This window comes from Brassica rapa, chromosome A06, assembly GCF_000309985.2.
Source record: "Brassica rapa cultivar Chiifu-401-42 chromosome A06, CAAS_Brap_v3.01, whole genome shotgun sequence".
In the NCBI taxonomy this organism is placed as follows: Eukaryota; Viridiplantae; Streptophyta; class Magnoliopsida; order Brassicales; family Brassicaceae; genus Brassica; species Brassica rapa.
Window position 1 is genome coordinate 9,016,045 of NC_024800.2, and position 14,210 is coordinate 9,030,254.

The following is a 14,210-nucleotide window of genomic DNA, read 5'->3' on the forward strand; positions in this document are numbered from 1 at the left end:
GCTACTGCAAGAGATATTCAGAATTCGATTTATGAGGTGCTATGTCGTGATGGGAGAGTAGTTCATAAACCAGAGGAGATAAAAGGGGAAGCTGAGAGTTATTTCCGAGAATTTCTACAGCACAAGCCACAAGACTTTGAGAGCATTGAAATTGATAAGCTTCGCGAGTTGCTACCTTATCGTTGTTCTGATACAGTAAATGAGATGCTACTAAAGGAAATCACAGCAGAGGAGGTAACTAAAGTGTTATTTGCGATGCCAAATGATAAATCACCTGGACCAGACGGATACACAGTGGAATTTTTCAAGTCAGCTTGGCCAGTTATTGGAAAGGAGTTCATCATTTCGATCTAATCTTTCTTTGAAAAAGGTTTTTTGCCAAAAGGAATCAATACCACGATTTTGGCTTTGATACCAAAGAAGACAGGAGCCAGAGAGATGAAAGACTACCGTCCGATCTCATGCTGCAACGTTATCTACAAAGTCATTTCGAAACTTATAGCAAACCGATTGAAGAATACGCTGCCGGACTTTATTGAGTTGAACCAATCCGCTTTTGTAAAAGGCAGACTCCTCATTGAGAACCTTCTTCTTGCTACTGAGCTGGTAAAGGACTACCACAAAGACTCGATATCACGGCGATGTGCTCTGAAAATAGACATCTCAAAGGCTTTCGACTCAGTTCAGTGGAGCTTTTTGCTCAAGACGCTTGAGGCCATGAACTTCCCTCCTAAGTTCATTCATTGGATATCTCTTTGCATTACCACGGCTTCTTTCTCTGTACAAGTAAATGGTGAGTTGGCTGGCTATTTCCAGAGTGAAAGAGGTCTACGACAAGGTTGTGCTCTTTCTCCATATCTCTTTGTCATATGCATGAACGTGCTGTCCAAACTGCTGGATAAGTCTGCACATGCGAACCAGTTTGGATACCATCCAAAATGCAAGAACCTGGGACTTACTCACCTTAGCTTCGCTGATGATTTAATGGTATTTACGGATGGACGAGTACGCTCAGTTGAGAGTATTGTGAACGTCTTTAACTATTTTGCAAAAGTCTCAGGGTTGAAGATAAGTATGGAGAAATCCACAATCTATTCTGCTGGTATGACTGATGAAAATCGTCAAGAACTGCTTAATACTTTTCAGTTTGCTTCTGGTACATTGCCGGTGCGTTATCTAGGTCTGCCTCTTCTTACGCGTCAGATGCGAAAAGATGATTATCAGGTGCTTATTGAGAAGATAAAGATGCGTATTAGCTTATGGACCAACCGTTTCTTGTCTATGGCTGGTCGGCTACAGTTGATAAAGTCAGTATTGCTAAGCATAGTAAACTTTTGGATGACCGGTTTCAAGCTCCCGGGGCAATGTATCAATGAAATCAACAGCCTCTGCTCTGCTTTTCTTTGGTCTGGTCCTTCTCTTAATGTGAAGAAAGCAAAAGTTTCCTGGGATGTGGTCTGTCTCCCTAAGAAAGAAGGAGGTTTGGGTCTCAGATCACTTAAAGAGATGAACAAAATCCTTACTCTGAAACTGTTATGGAGGCTCCTGTCTTCTCAACCTTCGCTTTGGGCTAAATGGATCCAGACTTATTTGGTTAAGAACGACACAATATGGTCTATCAAGGATACAACAACTAAAGGATCATGGATGTGGAAGAAGCTTCTGAAGTATAGAGACATTGCAAAACAGTTTCATAAAATGAAGGTGGGAAATGGAAACCGAACCTCTTTCTGGTTTGATTCTTGGTCTCCACTTGGAAGTTTGTATGATATCACTGGAGTTCGTGGGTGTATTGATTTGGGGATAAGAGCGACGGCAACGGTTTCTTCAGCGGTTTTTTTGAGAAGAAGACGTAGAAGCCATCGACAAGATATTCTGAACATTATCGAAGATGCTATGGAAGAACAAAAAACCAAGCTATCAAATGTGGAGGATTGTGCTGTCTGGAAGAGTTCTCCTGATGTGTATAAACCTGTATTCAGCACAAAAAACACTTGGAGTTTACTTCACCAGCAAGCTCAAACTGTCGACTGGCACAAGAGCTTATGGTTCAAACATCATACTCCAAAATTTGCTTTCTTTACTTGGTTAGCTATTCAGAACCGTCTAACAACTGGTGACCGAATGCTCCAATGGTCCTCTAGTATAAACCCAGCGTGTGTGTTCTGCAACCAGTTGGAAACTAGAGATCACTTGTTTTTCTCATGTCCATTCGCTGCAGAGGTGTGGTCTCGGCTAACCAAAAACCTTCTTCGTGGGAGATTTACCACAGACTGGACAGAGATAATAGAGATTACCAAGGATAATAGTCAGGACTTTCTCTCCAAGTTCCTAACCCGCTATGTTTTCCAGCTTTCGATACATTCTTTATGGCGAGAAAGAAATGACAGAAGGCATGGAGCTACTCCAACGACAGTCTCGGTCATGGTCGGCATGCTTGATAGGCATGTCCGAAACAAATGTCTCTCCTTCCGTCAGGTTCGAAATTTCACCTTTGCTGCAGCCTTGGGGGTGTGGTTTTCAACTAGATAGCATAGAGTCTCAAAATCTTGAGTATTCTTTCCTATAAAATGTAGCACAAGTTGCAAAACAGTGTATTTTCTTTTGAGTAAATTTAACATATATTCAAAAAAAAAAAAATTTATTTTGTTCGTTTCGGTTTAGTTACATTCGTCTTATTAAATCTATACCCAAACTCTTATTGAAGTTGTCCCGGCTATAATTCGGTTCAGTTGTGTTTTGTTTTATATATTACCAAATGTATGAAATTTGATATGCTCGTTTGTCTCTTCACCCGGCTGTGTTAACTCAAGTTAAATGAATGGTTAGGGGTGATAGATATAAGTCTTGACTGTAATGTATTTTTCTGATAGTAAAAGAAATATATTAAACCAAGTGGTTTTGGTCTAGCGGTTAATAGGTTCCGGTTGGAGTTTTCGCTATGGGTTTTATTTTTTTTGGCCACCCATAAACGTTTTAAGTGCAAGAAAATCCGAATTTTCATGGATCTCGTAGTAATTAGTCTTTGAAACTAAAAAAACTTTTGGGATCCACTATATATATATATATATATATGTATATGTATATGTATATATATATTAAAATAGAACTGAAAGTTGAAACTTTTGAAAATTCATTGCCCAATTACTCAGCAACGTGCTAAACCTATTAAATATGACTTATATATACATACTAGCTGACAGATCGATGCAATTGGATGTATTAAAATTTTATATCTGTCAATAACATGTATTATACAGATTTGAATTCAGATGGTGACACAGTGATGAAGTTAGCTTCAGTAAGATGTTTAGAGGGAGATATGATGAGATTTTATAGGGTTTTTTAGTCAGTTCGGTTTGGTTATGGTAGGTGACTTAATTCGGTTCAAGTAAAAGTCTAATTGATGCCAGTTCTCTGATACCCGATGTTTGTTATAAAATAATGATTGTTACATTACGATCTTACACGTAAATTTTTTTGCCCGGTTACACCTTCAAGTATTAAAGTTGCATGTATAGATTGATCAGATCAATCAAACTCGCATTATTGCCTTCAGAAAATGGAAGACGATACATACTAGTTTACAATTAATCAGGCTTGTAAAAAGCCCATAATACGAGATTAATACTACTAGGCTTCCTTTCGGCCCATATAAGCGAATGGTTAACTCGTGAACGAAGAAAAGATGGTCGGAGGTGGCACTTTCTTAAATATGAAATCAGTCTACGTTCGTTGTTGTAAAAGGGGAGATGAACCTGCTAAGCGACATGTGGGATAGTGACTCTGGTCGGCTAAATAACCCCACGTGGGTGTATGCTTTATTTCAACTTTTTATCCTTGTCCGTATAGTTACTTGGATTCACTGAAAAGATACTTCCCTAAATCGAGGACCAAACTCCGATAAATGCCGTCTCTGTCTCCATGTCTTATAGTTTATTTATGTCTCTGACAGTATACTATTCATTTCATCTTCTTGTTCTTATCCAAGTATGAAGAGACCATCTGATCGTTTATGAAATGAATTTTGCATTTATAAGTTAACTGCAATGTAACTCCTCGCCATTTTGGAGGGTTACTCGACCATATCACTACTCTAATGGCTGCGGTTGCGTTATTCACTATAGACATACGGATGTTTTGTGGGCGTTCGACATTTTTTGTTTCCTTGTTAACTCAAATCTGAAGTTTGCTACATTTCTGTTATTTCTAGTAACAAAAATTTAGAAGTCTTGAAATTTTGTATAACTTTCCTTTCCATCTCTTTTATTGTTGTGCTCGAACTAATTAGTAATATATACAGAGCTCCCTTTCGAAAGTTAATGAGCTAACTTTTTTTATGAAATGTGCAGGGCCGTCTCAAATTAATTTTAGACTATGTTAAAAAAAAAATCGTACATCTTATCTGGTAATTTTAAAATTTAATAATTTTGTCTGATTTTTTTAATTATAAGCTATAAATTTAGCATTATATCTAAAATTTTAAAGTTTCTTAACATAATTTATCAATATATTTTATAAATTCTTAAACTTTATATTTTTATATTTCGAGACCATGTTCGACCGTTCGACTTGCACGTACTGTTAGACAGAACTGAAATGTGTAATACAGAAGTACTGTGTTTTTTGTTTTGTTCTGTTTTTTGTCAAGTCACTTATTACTCATCTCATGGAAGTTGGACCCAGTACATGAAAATGAGGTGACTTGAAGGATTTTATCACTCGGTCAAATCAACTTTGTCATAGGAGCATCCTCTTTAATAAGGGATGGTTTCTTATATTACCCATTTATTTTCACACTATAGAATGACTTCCTCCAATATTCGTTATACGGTATTGCCAAAAAAAAATTAAATCTGATATATAGGTTAAAGATTAAAAAAAAAAAAGATAAACAATTATTAAAGTAATGATCACACTAAGAATATACTTTGTATATCATGAGTGAAACAAATCTAATCTAAGTAATCTTTGCAACTTTCCTTTTCAAAGAATAGTCTGTCTTAGTCGAAATTATAATAAATATCAGCATCTATAGAAATTAAAATGTAAAAACTTAATAAGTTCTTACTGAATATGTTAAATGGCTTTTTTTTATAAACCATAGCAAAATAAAGGTGCATTGCCTACCTTATCTAGTCTAGTATCATCATGGTGTTCAGCTCTAAGCTAAATCGAACCACAAAGTAATGACTAGTGAGTATTTTGTTTATTAAAAAAGGTAATGTGTATTTTATTTATTAAAAAAGGTAATGAGTATTGTTATTTATAAGGTTGATGATATGCTTGTGGAAGAGTTTTAGTTAATGAAGGGACAAACATGTTTCCCATTGGCTCTTCTTCACCACCAGAAGCAAGTTGCAGAAGAGAGTGAAGCACCAAACATATATCTTTGAGAAAAAGGGTTTAAATCCTTTTTAATCGTGCTGCAAGTTGCACTTTTTGTGTTGGTCGTCCAAATTGAACACTAATCTTCATTAAACAACTATATACGATTTGGGTAAAGACATAAAGTAGACAATTGTAGGGCCACAACACGTAATACGGGCTATGCCTCATCACTTAACCAGTGACAAAATAATCACCGGATGTACGATCCGGTAATGTTCGGTTGCATTTGGCTGCATTATATTAACAAACTTCAGAAGGAGCATACATACCATAGTAGTGGCTAGTGTTACGTTTAATAGTATGGATCCGGTCCGGTTTTGATAGGAGTTCTGTAGAAACATAAACAGTGGTTTGCGAGTCCATGCATGATTTACTTCTTAAAAGTACTTTCATGTTTTTTTGCTCGTATTAAGGTGCGTTTTCTCTAACGACTCACGTGGTCAAACGATGCACAAAGGTCACGTGAATCAAGTGCTACTAGTCCTGTTTCAAGCCACCTATCTATGGTTTATTTTCTGCCAATTTGAAGAGATAAGAATACAGAAAGATGTCTCCTCCACTTTCCTCATCACCGTTCTCTCTTACTTTATTTGGTCAGATTTTCCAATTACATTTGTAACTATTACTGGAATACTGGTCACCTATAATTGTCATATCCAATTTTTAATATGACGTGGATCACACTTCTCTTTTTACATGCTTATCTCCTTAATTAAGATATTAAATTTCATCCGGCATCAGAAGCTAATACTTAGATTTACACTAAATAGTTATAGTTTTTTTTTGATAAAGCACTAAATAGTTATAGTTGGTTGGTATTCATATTATGTAGGGAAATTATCACCATATCTTTTTTTTGAAAGCTGGCATTCAAATAAAAAAATTGTCACCACATTGCTATATGTTTTATTGGTTCTACATGCTAGTTCGTAGCAAGTGATATAATTGTAAAACTAGATCTTGACCCGCGCACCCGCGCGGGTTTTGATTTTGATTTTTTATTTTTCTATAAATTATTTTACTCATATTTTAAAATACATAGTTTATTTATTGTCACTATTATATATATCATGTTTTATGTTTTACATGTCACTATTATTTTTTTGTTTTTATATTTTTCATATCACTATTATATATCATATATGTGTCATCATATAATTAATAGTATTTTATAGATATTATCATATAGTTAAATACATACATCTATATTTTGAAAAAGTTAATGTGAAATATAAAATCTATATTTAATTTTTTTTAAAAAAAATTGGCCTTTGTACTTTATTTTTTCTTATATATTTATATTTTTTTAAGTGGACATTTGAAAATATTTTCGTAAAAATCAATTTTTGTATATATGTTTATTTTTGAATAAAAAATTGATATAAATAAATTTAATTTTTTTATTGGTAATATGAATAAAAATTTTAAGTTTTTTATTTATTTTAGTTTTAGAATAAATTCTTAGGTGTTGACAAAAACAAAATATATTTTAGGTCATTTTTTTTTTGAAACACAATTTTAGGCCATTAAATTGGGTTTTGTTTATATTAATGCTGGCACATATCATTAGCTGTATATTGGATTTCTAATTAGCTTAATAATGTTAGCCCAATTTAATAACAGAAAGGTAGGCAAACGACTTTCCTCCTTCTATCGACTTCTCATTCTCCCATATTTTTTTCCTCTTTGCTGAACCCTATTGCATGTTGTTTGATCCATGAAACTGGAAAATATATCTATGGAAGAAGATATAAGAAATCAGTTTGATCTTTAGTTCTGCAGTCTCTTCTATGATCAAGGTTAGTTTTTTTTATCCGAGTTTAATTTAGTTTATACGATTAAGTTATTTTAATCGATTGAAGTTGTTTTTCTTATTTGCATATGAACGATCGATGTTCATCTGACCAAAGAATGAGATCAGACAGTAGGAATCCGGCTTAGTTAACAGATATATAGGTTCGATTGCATGTAATGAATCAATCGAAGTTCGATTTGATATACTGTTCGGTAATCAATCACAATAAACTCCCCTTTTCGTTAATTGTCCTCACTGATGATAAATATCCTAACAATTTGTATATATGTGTTTCTGATATTGATTTAGCAGAAAGAAGAATCAGAAAAACAAATTTAAGGCAGGAGTAGACAGGTATGAGACAGAGCATTGTACCTATTTATATATACTTGCATCTATGGATTTTTTTTTTTTTTGAAACACTATGGATAACCAAACTTTATTGATGCTAAGATTTACAAAATACCTGTTTCGGTTTCTGAAGTAATAGAGCACTCTCTCTATTTCTTACTTAATGAGTGCAGGCACTTATCAATATTTTTTAAGTTTTGAGATACACTACATATAGTAAATATTTGTATGGACAGTAATGGTGTTCTAGTTTTAGAATTGTAAATTTTATGCAGAGCTGGTCTTAGTCATCTTTTCAAGTGCATGTCACGACGAAGTACCACTGCTGCTAGCATTGTGAGTTGTATTTGTTTTTTAGAAATACCTCTCTTGTTCCCTTTTTTTTTTTGAAAAAAATACCTCTCTTATTCATGAATAGATTTCTCTTATCTAATGGAAATAATGACACTGTTTTCTTTGGTCTGCATGATTAATTGACGTTTTGGAGAACCAAAAGACATCAGCTAAACCAAACTTAGACAATGCACTTGACATCAAACAGGAGCAAAACACGGTTAGTAATTTGTTTAGAAGATTTTAACTCTATGTGAATGAATTATCGTATGATTTGCTGATGATATGAAAGAAAAGTAGAAACATGTAGGATTAGTAATCGGTTATGCAATAAAAGAGACTTTTGAGATACATAGCGTGCAAAAGATTTAGAGGATCTTAATTTTCGTTTTTAGCATAAATAAAGTTGATAGTTAATAATTTATATTTAAATTATGGTAAAAAAAAATATATTTTATGAGAATCTATATTACAAAACGATTTTTAGTTATTATTATTTTTTTTTTGCAATTCCCTTTTATGAGAATCTATTTTTGCAGATATATTTTTTTACAAAATATTTATAGGTTTGTGTTGGAACGTTAAGAGCTGAAGGGATGGCAATCACATTGATAATATTGGCTTACTAACTGCGTAAATAGGTATTTTCGAAATGATTATGAGTTAATTATACCTATTGTAGTACTATACAAAAAATTATAGTGAGAGTGTTACATGCTAAGTTGCTGGTAAGGTAATTATGGAATCGACTTGTACATTACTATGGTCTTAGTTTAACTGGTTGACATGATTATTAGTAAAAGCCAAGTTTATTGATTAAAAATAGAATTTAAATGAAAAGTATTGAAAAAAACGAAATCCAAACAAAATCCAGAAATTCCAAAAACAACATGAAACAAAAAAGCCAAACAACAAACTTAAATGTAGCTGATCCGTTGGTCACATTATCAGCGGTGATGGAAAGCCCAAAACAAAACGATTTTCCTACCATGTTTTGGATAGGAATATCTTGGTCTTCAATCTGTAAGTTAAAAAGGCTAGTTCATAGAAATTTTGAAACAATAATTGATCACTATTTATCTTAGAACATAACAATAATTACCTCATCATATGACCTGTCCCAAAGTTCAACAACTTTATCACCAATAATACTTGTAGCCACAGTATCAAGCAACATTAACTCGGATGATCAAGTGTCATCTTTCACTAACACATGAAGCTTATAACTGCAGGTTTCAAAAATACAAAACCAATGTAGATATATTAATACTTTTAAATTAAGTCACGTTTTAATTAAAATTACAGAAAAGTAAAATACGAGATAAACAAAGTCTGTAATTACTTGGGTTAGATATTATAGGTGTTTGAATGACACAAATCACAATAGAATTGTAAAAATATAAAAGAACCTGGATCTAATTCAACATAGATTTTTTTTTATTAGATCAAAGTAAGAAACTCAAGCTCTTACAGTCTTGTGTGCTAGTATGAAATCAAGAGTCTCTCCTCCAAAAATGGGTTTCGGTTTCCAAGAATGAAGAGCTTTGACACGAACTCGCCATTCGTCTTTGTAGGGCTTGAGATCGTCGATAAAAACCATATTTCTTGGGGTATCATGCCATTATGAGTTGTAAATGGATGTTAGCTTCTTCTTAATCGTCGGTATATATAGAGAGGTGAATAATCTAGGTTTTTCAAAGTTATTGCGTGTTAAGATATTGTGTGGATATTCTCCCGGATCAAATATTTCTGGGGTATCACATATTTCGAAAATATTGTAGATTGTAATTTTTTTTGGTTATATTTGTGTGCGCTGATTTAGGTAACTATTTATGGAGACTTGGAGATATATTTCTTGCAGAAGTAAATAAAAGACGTGGGAAGGAAGTTGAGCACAGAAAATTAAGGTAATAATATCTTGTATAGATTGCAACCGAGATTATAGTCATTCAAACACTTTATATTGTTATGATATTTTAAGGAATCAAGCGAGTTCGGTTAATTTAATTTTTGGGTTAGTTGTACAATTTAATTAGCGCGCAAACGGGATACGTTAACCATAACTATTTTAGATTATTGATTTTAACTTTGGTTAAATAACAATAATTATTCTTGTGTCCAAACACTTTTCAGTAAGTATAGTAAACATGTTTCCAAACAATCTCATTTTGTACTTGAGTTTTAATAAGATAGATAGTTCCATTTTTCTTCACTGAAATTTCATTGATAGAAATATACCCTTTACAATAACAGAGTCTAAACAAACCCACTAAAAATAAACATCCAAAGACAACACCCACCTTCTCCTATACTCAAAAAACAGAGGCCAAATCATCCACAATCAAACCATTTAGAGGGCGCTCCTTTCATCGACAAAGAGGCATGTAACCATCTCGGGTGACCGGAGGATCCACAATTTAACTTTAACAATTCATTGTGCAAAATTTTCACATTGTTGTTTACACCATAGTAACAAGATGGATCGCACACTTGACTTTGTTCGAGAGTGACTTCATCTCCAATGTTGGTACATAACTCTTCCATTACTAAAATTAAAATGAAAGGTATCATTGCCCATAAAAGAAGTCTAGGTACAAAGGATCTCAACGCCTACTTGGTTTGACTTTTTACATTATAATATAACAGGTTAAAACGATTCAACACACAAATTACAATCGCTGACTTGAAAACTGTTACCTCTACTTTAATTAGCTTCAACTATAAACGAACCCTTATTGCTACTATTTCTTGGATCAAGTGTCGTAACGTGGCAGCTGAACGCTGACTAGCGGATCCCACTCTACTGTTAATTCGACGGCTCTGGCTTCGCCACGATTGTTTAGAGTGTGAACCGGAGGAGCAAAAGCGACCGCCACGTCCCACAAAAAATGGATTATACGAGAAGGCTCTTCTCAACCAACGGCTCAGATCTAACCAGACCAGTCTTTTCTGTCTCTTTTCATACCCGTAGATCTTTCTGCCTTTTTCATCTATCGCCACCTCAGTTTCTTCCTCTCTTTTTTTCTGAATTAAATTGTCTATAAAACAAAGAATTAGGATAATATGGCTATTTAATTCTGACCATTACTTAATTTCCATTATTTGACTTTTTCAAATTCAAGTGTGATCGTTCCTTTATTCTTGGTGTATCACTCTCATCAAAGCTTAACTAGACTTGACATCCACATATGTGCTTGTCTGCTATAATACGTCAAAAAATATATAAAAAAATGTACTAATATATATCATTATGTAACACAATTTCATAAGTAGTAATATTAGCATGATATTAATGTAGTTAATAGACGAGGTTGTACTGTATTATAGATGAAGGAATATCAAGGAACGCAATTATTTATGACCCTTTTGTGAAAATATTATCGCATTTCTACATTTTTATTTTACCTTATTATACATCTTTTTTTTCCTTTGGGTCCTCTTTAGAAGCACACTGAACAGACACGCATATACAAAGATACGTGCGTCTTTGAAGGACTTAAAATAAAGTGAGATAATGATTTCCCAAAATTAAATAAAGGACAAAACAAATCGATTTTTCCCAAATAAAGGAGTTAGAAAAATATAATTAAGGAACAAACAAAAAAGATACCTTTAACAATTAACAAAAATATAAAATAACTCAAAAATACATTTAAAAAATGGTATTCATATGAATATAAACCGCATAAACTTATCGTGAGACCGCCTTAAGAACAATAAATAGAAATAAAACTCTTTATTTTCTCTCATCAGCCGCCGCTTTCACTTGACCTCTTCATCTTTTCTTCTTCTTCTACCTTCTTCTCGTACGTTTTTGTACACTGTGCAGCTCGCAAATCTGGATATCATAAACCATAACCACAAGCTTAACTTCGGGGCCTTCAAGGCCAACCACAAGAAAGTCATGGTGATTCTTCTTTTACCCTTTTGTTTTGTTTGCCTTTATCATTCGTCTTCAGTTTTTGATTTGTAGGTTCAAACTTTCAGGGACCGATGATAAGAACAGAGGAACAAGAAGACGACTACATGAGTCCACCGTGGCTAATGCCAATGCTACGAGGCAGCTACTTCGTCCCCTGTTCGATCCACGCCGATTCCAACAAAAACGAATGCAACTTGTTCTGTCTCGACTGTGCTGGAAATGCCTTTTGCTCTTACTGTTTGGTCAAACATAAAGACCATCGTGTTGTTCAGGTCCAATATCTCTTTTCTTTCTTTCTTGGTTTGTTTATTTTATAATGTTAACGAAAATGAAATTAAATTGCAGATAAGGAGATCTTCTTACCACAACGTGGTGAGAGTGAATGAGATACAGAAGTACATAGACATCTCTTGCGTTCAGACATATATCATCAACAGCGCAAAGATCGTGTTCCTCAATGAAAGACCTCAGCCTAGAATCGGAAAAGGTGTTACGAACACTTGTGAGATATGTTGCAGAAGCCTTCTTGATTCCTTCCGCTTCTGCTCTCTCGGTTGCAAGGTAACAATAAAATTCTCTTACTCTGTTTTTATCCTCTGTTTCCACCATTTTTGTCTTAAAAATTGCCAACTTCCAATGTTTTAAACAAAAACTCGTCAAACACATCACACATTTCACTTTATAGTGGATTATATATCAAAATTTTAATTTTAATAGTAATAATTCAGTTTTGTTCATGATTTATGTGGATATGCTCTTTTTTCCAAATGTTATACGTGGAATAACATTATTGTGTGTTTATTGTTTCAGCTTGGGGGAATGAAGAGAGGAGATCAAAGTCTGACCTTCTCTCTCAGAGGGAAGCATGGGAGAGAGTACCAAGGTGGGTCGGAATCAGATGAGGCTACCACACCGACTAAGCTGCGTAAGACCAATGCTTTCAACCGTCTAATGAGTGGTCTCTCTATCTCCACCGTTAGGCTCGATGACTATGGTCCAGGTGGTGATCAACGCTCTTTGAGCTCCGGTGATGAAGGTGGTTTCAGCTTCTCTCCGGGAACACCGCCGATATACAATCACCGGAACTCGAGCAGACGAAAAGGAATCCCTCACCGCGCTCCATTCTGAATAAAATAAAAAAAGTTACTGAATTTCAACCTCTATATTAACTATTAATTAAATACTATAGGTAATAATACGCATCAATATTATAAAATGTATAACTCTGGAGGTGAAATTTAGGATGTTGTCATAATGTTGTAAATGGGTCAGTGTCTTTCATTTTTCTCTTCTTTTTATATTTTCTTCGTAAAAGATAAATGCAGCATAATTAGACACATACATAATACATTTTTATATAAATATAGAAGAATCTAGGGCTGAATAGGGAAGTGTTGTTAGCTTGTTGGAAAGGGCGTGGCTCTTGTGTTGTGTTGTTATGTAATGTAATGTGTACATTAAATTTTGTTCATACAACAATAATATAAAGTCAAATTATGTATTAACACCAGATGCTTTGTCCACGAATGTCTTCATCATTTGTAAATACTTTGGTATAGAAACATATAACTTAAAAAAAATTGTTATATAAAAAAGAAAGAAACATATAACTTAAAATATTATTAAAAGAAATTATTTAACATCACTCAGAGCATTTTACAATGTAAAACTTTACTTTTTATTAGAGATATATATCTTTAATATTCTTCCTCAAGATGATGGTTTTTACCGGATAGAAATCTCGAAACTTTAGGATATTTAGTGGAGTGGTCTATCTATTTTATTAGGGATATATATTCCATATCGTAAAATCTAAGAGACTTTAAGTAATATATAAAGAGTTAAAGTGAATCCACTAATCACCAATTGATTTTAGGTTGGAAACTCATCTAGTTTAATATGGTATCAGAGCCCGATCCATGCAGTCCAATCCGATCTATTGTCGATCCAGTCCAAAACCGGTCCATCGATCCTTATCCGAACATTCCGAGATTGATACTAAAAGAATCATCATTTCGAAAGGGCGTATTAGAAATAAAATGTCTCATATCGGATATTATAAAAGATCTTTAGTAATATATAAGATGGATATGTCACTCCATTTATCAATAATAATTTTAGGTTAGAAGCTTATCGGACTTAACATTTTTTACTTCAAAACATAGTAATTTCATAATACAATTGAGTTTACTATAATTTTATAATGGAAAATGAGATAAAATAAAATAAAAAATAAAAAATAAAAATAAAAATAAAATGAGTATTCTATTTATGAAATATATCTATGTTTACTTCATTATAACATAAAAATTGAAATGAGATCGGAGCATTTGTTATTCTAAACTCTATTTTGAAATAAATTTTGGAACGATTGAAAATGTTCTTATACAGAGTACAATATACTGCACTCGTCCTTAT

General features: G+C 33.4%; 1 protein-coding gene and 1 long non-coding RNA gene across 2 annotated transcripts; one reads left to right on the top strand and one right to left on the bottom strand.

The window, feature by feature from the left end:
- Positions 1-4,103: 4,103 nt before the first annotated feature.
- LOC108872331 lies at positions 4,104-11,278 on the bottom strand. Its single transcript, XR_004448156.1, has 2 exons — positions 8,973-11,278; positions 4,104-8,891 (listed from the first exon to the last, which is right to left on the bottom strand). It is a non-coding gene; the product is annotated as an uncharacterized LOC108872331 (long non-coding RNA).
- Positions 11,279-11,530: 252 nt separating this feature from the next.
- Positions 11,531-13,302, top strand: LOC103872895. The gene is made up of 4 exons (XM_009151333.3): positions 11,531-11,777; positions 11,858-12,064; positions 12,138-12,353; positions 12,603-13,302. The coding sequence occupies exons 1-4, from the start codon at positions 11,775-11,777 to the stop codon at positions 12,918-12,920; spliced, it is 744 nt and encodes a 247-aa protein (XP_009149581.1). The 5' UTR covers positions 11,531-11,774; the 3' UTR covers positions 12,921-13,302.
- Positions 13,303-14,210: the final 908 nt, after the last annotated feature.

Bases quoted from the DNA above. Each gene is read 5' to 3' on its own strand.
- LOC103872895 (XM_009151333.3), top strand. The intron at 12,065-12,137 runs GTCCAATATCTC...ATTAAATTGCAG, and splicing joins AAGACCATCGTGTTGTTCAG to ATAAGGAGATCTTCTTACCA. The intron at 12,354-12,602 runs GTAACAATAAAA...TTATTGTTTCAG, and splicing joins TCTGCTCTCTCGGTTGCAAG to CTTGGGGGAATGAAGAGAGG.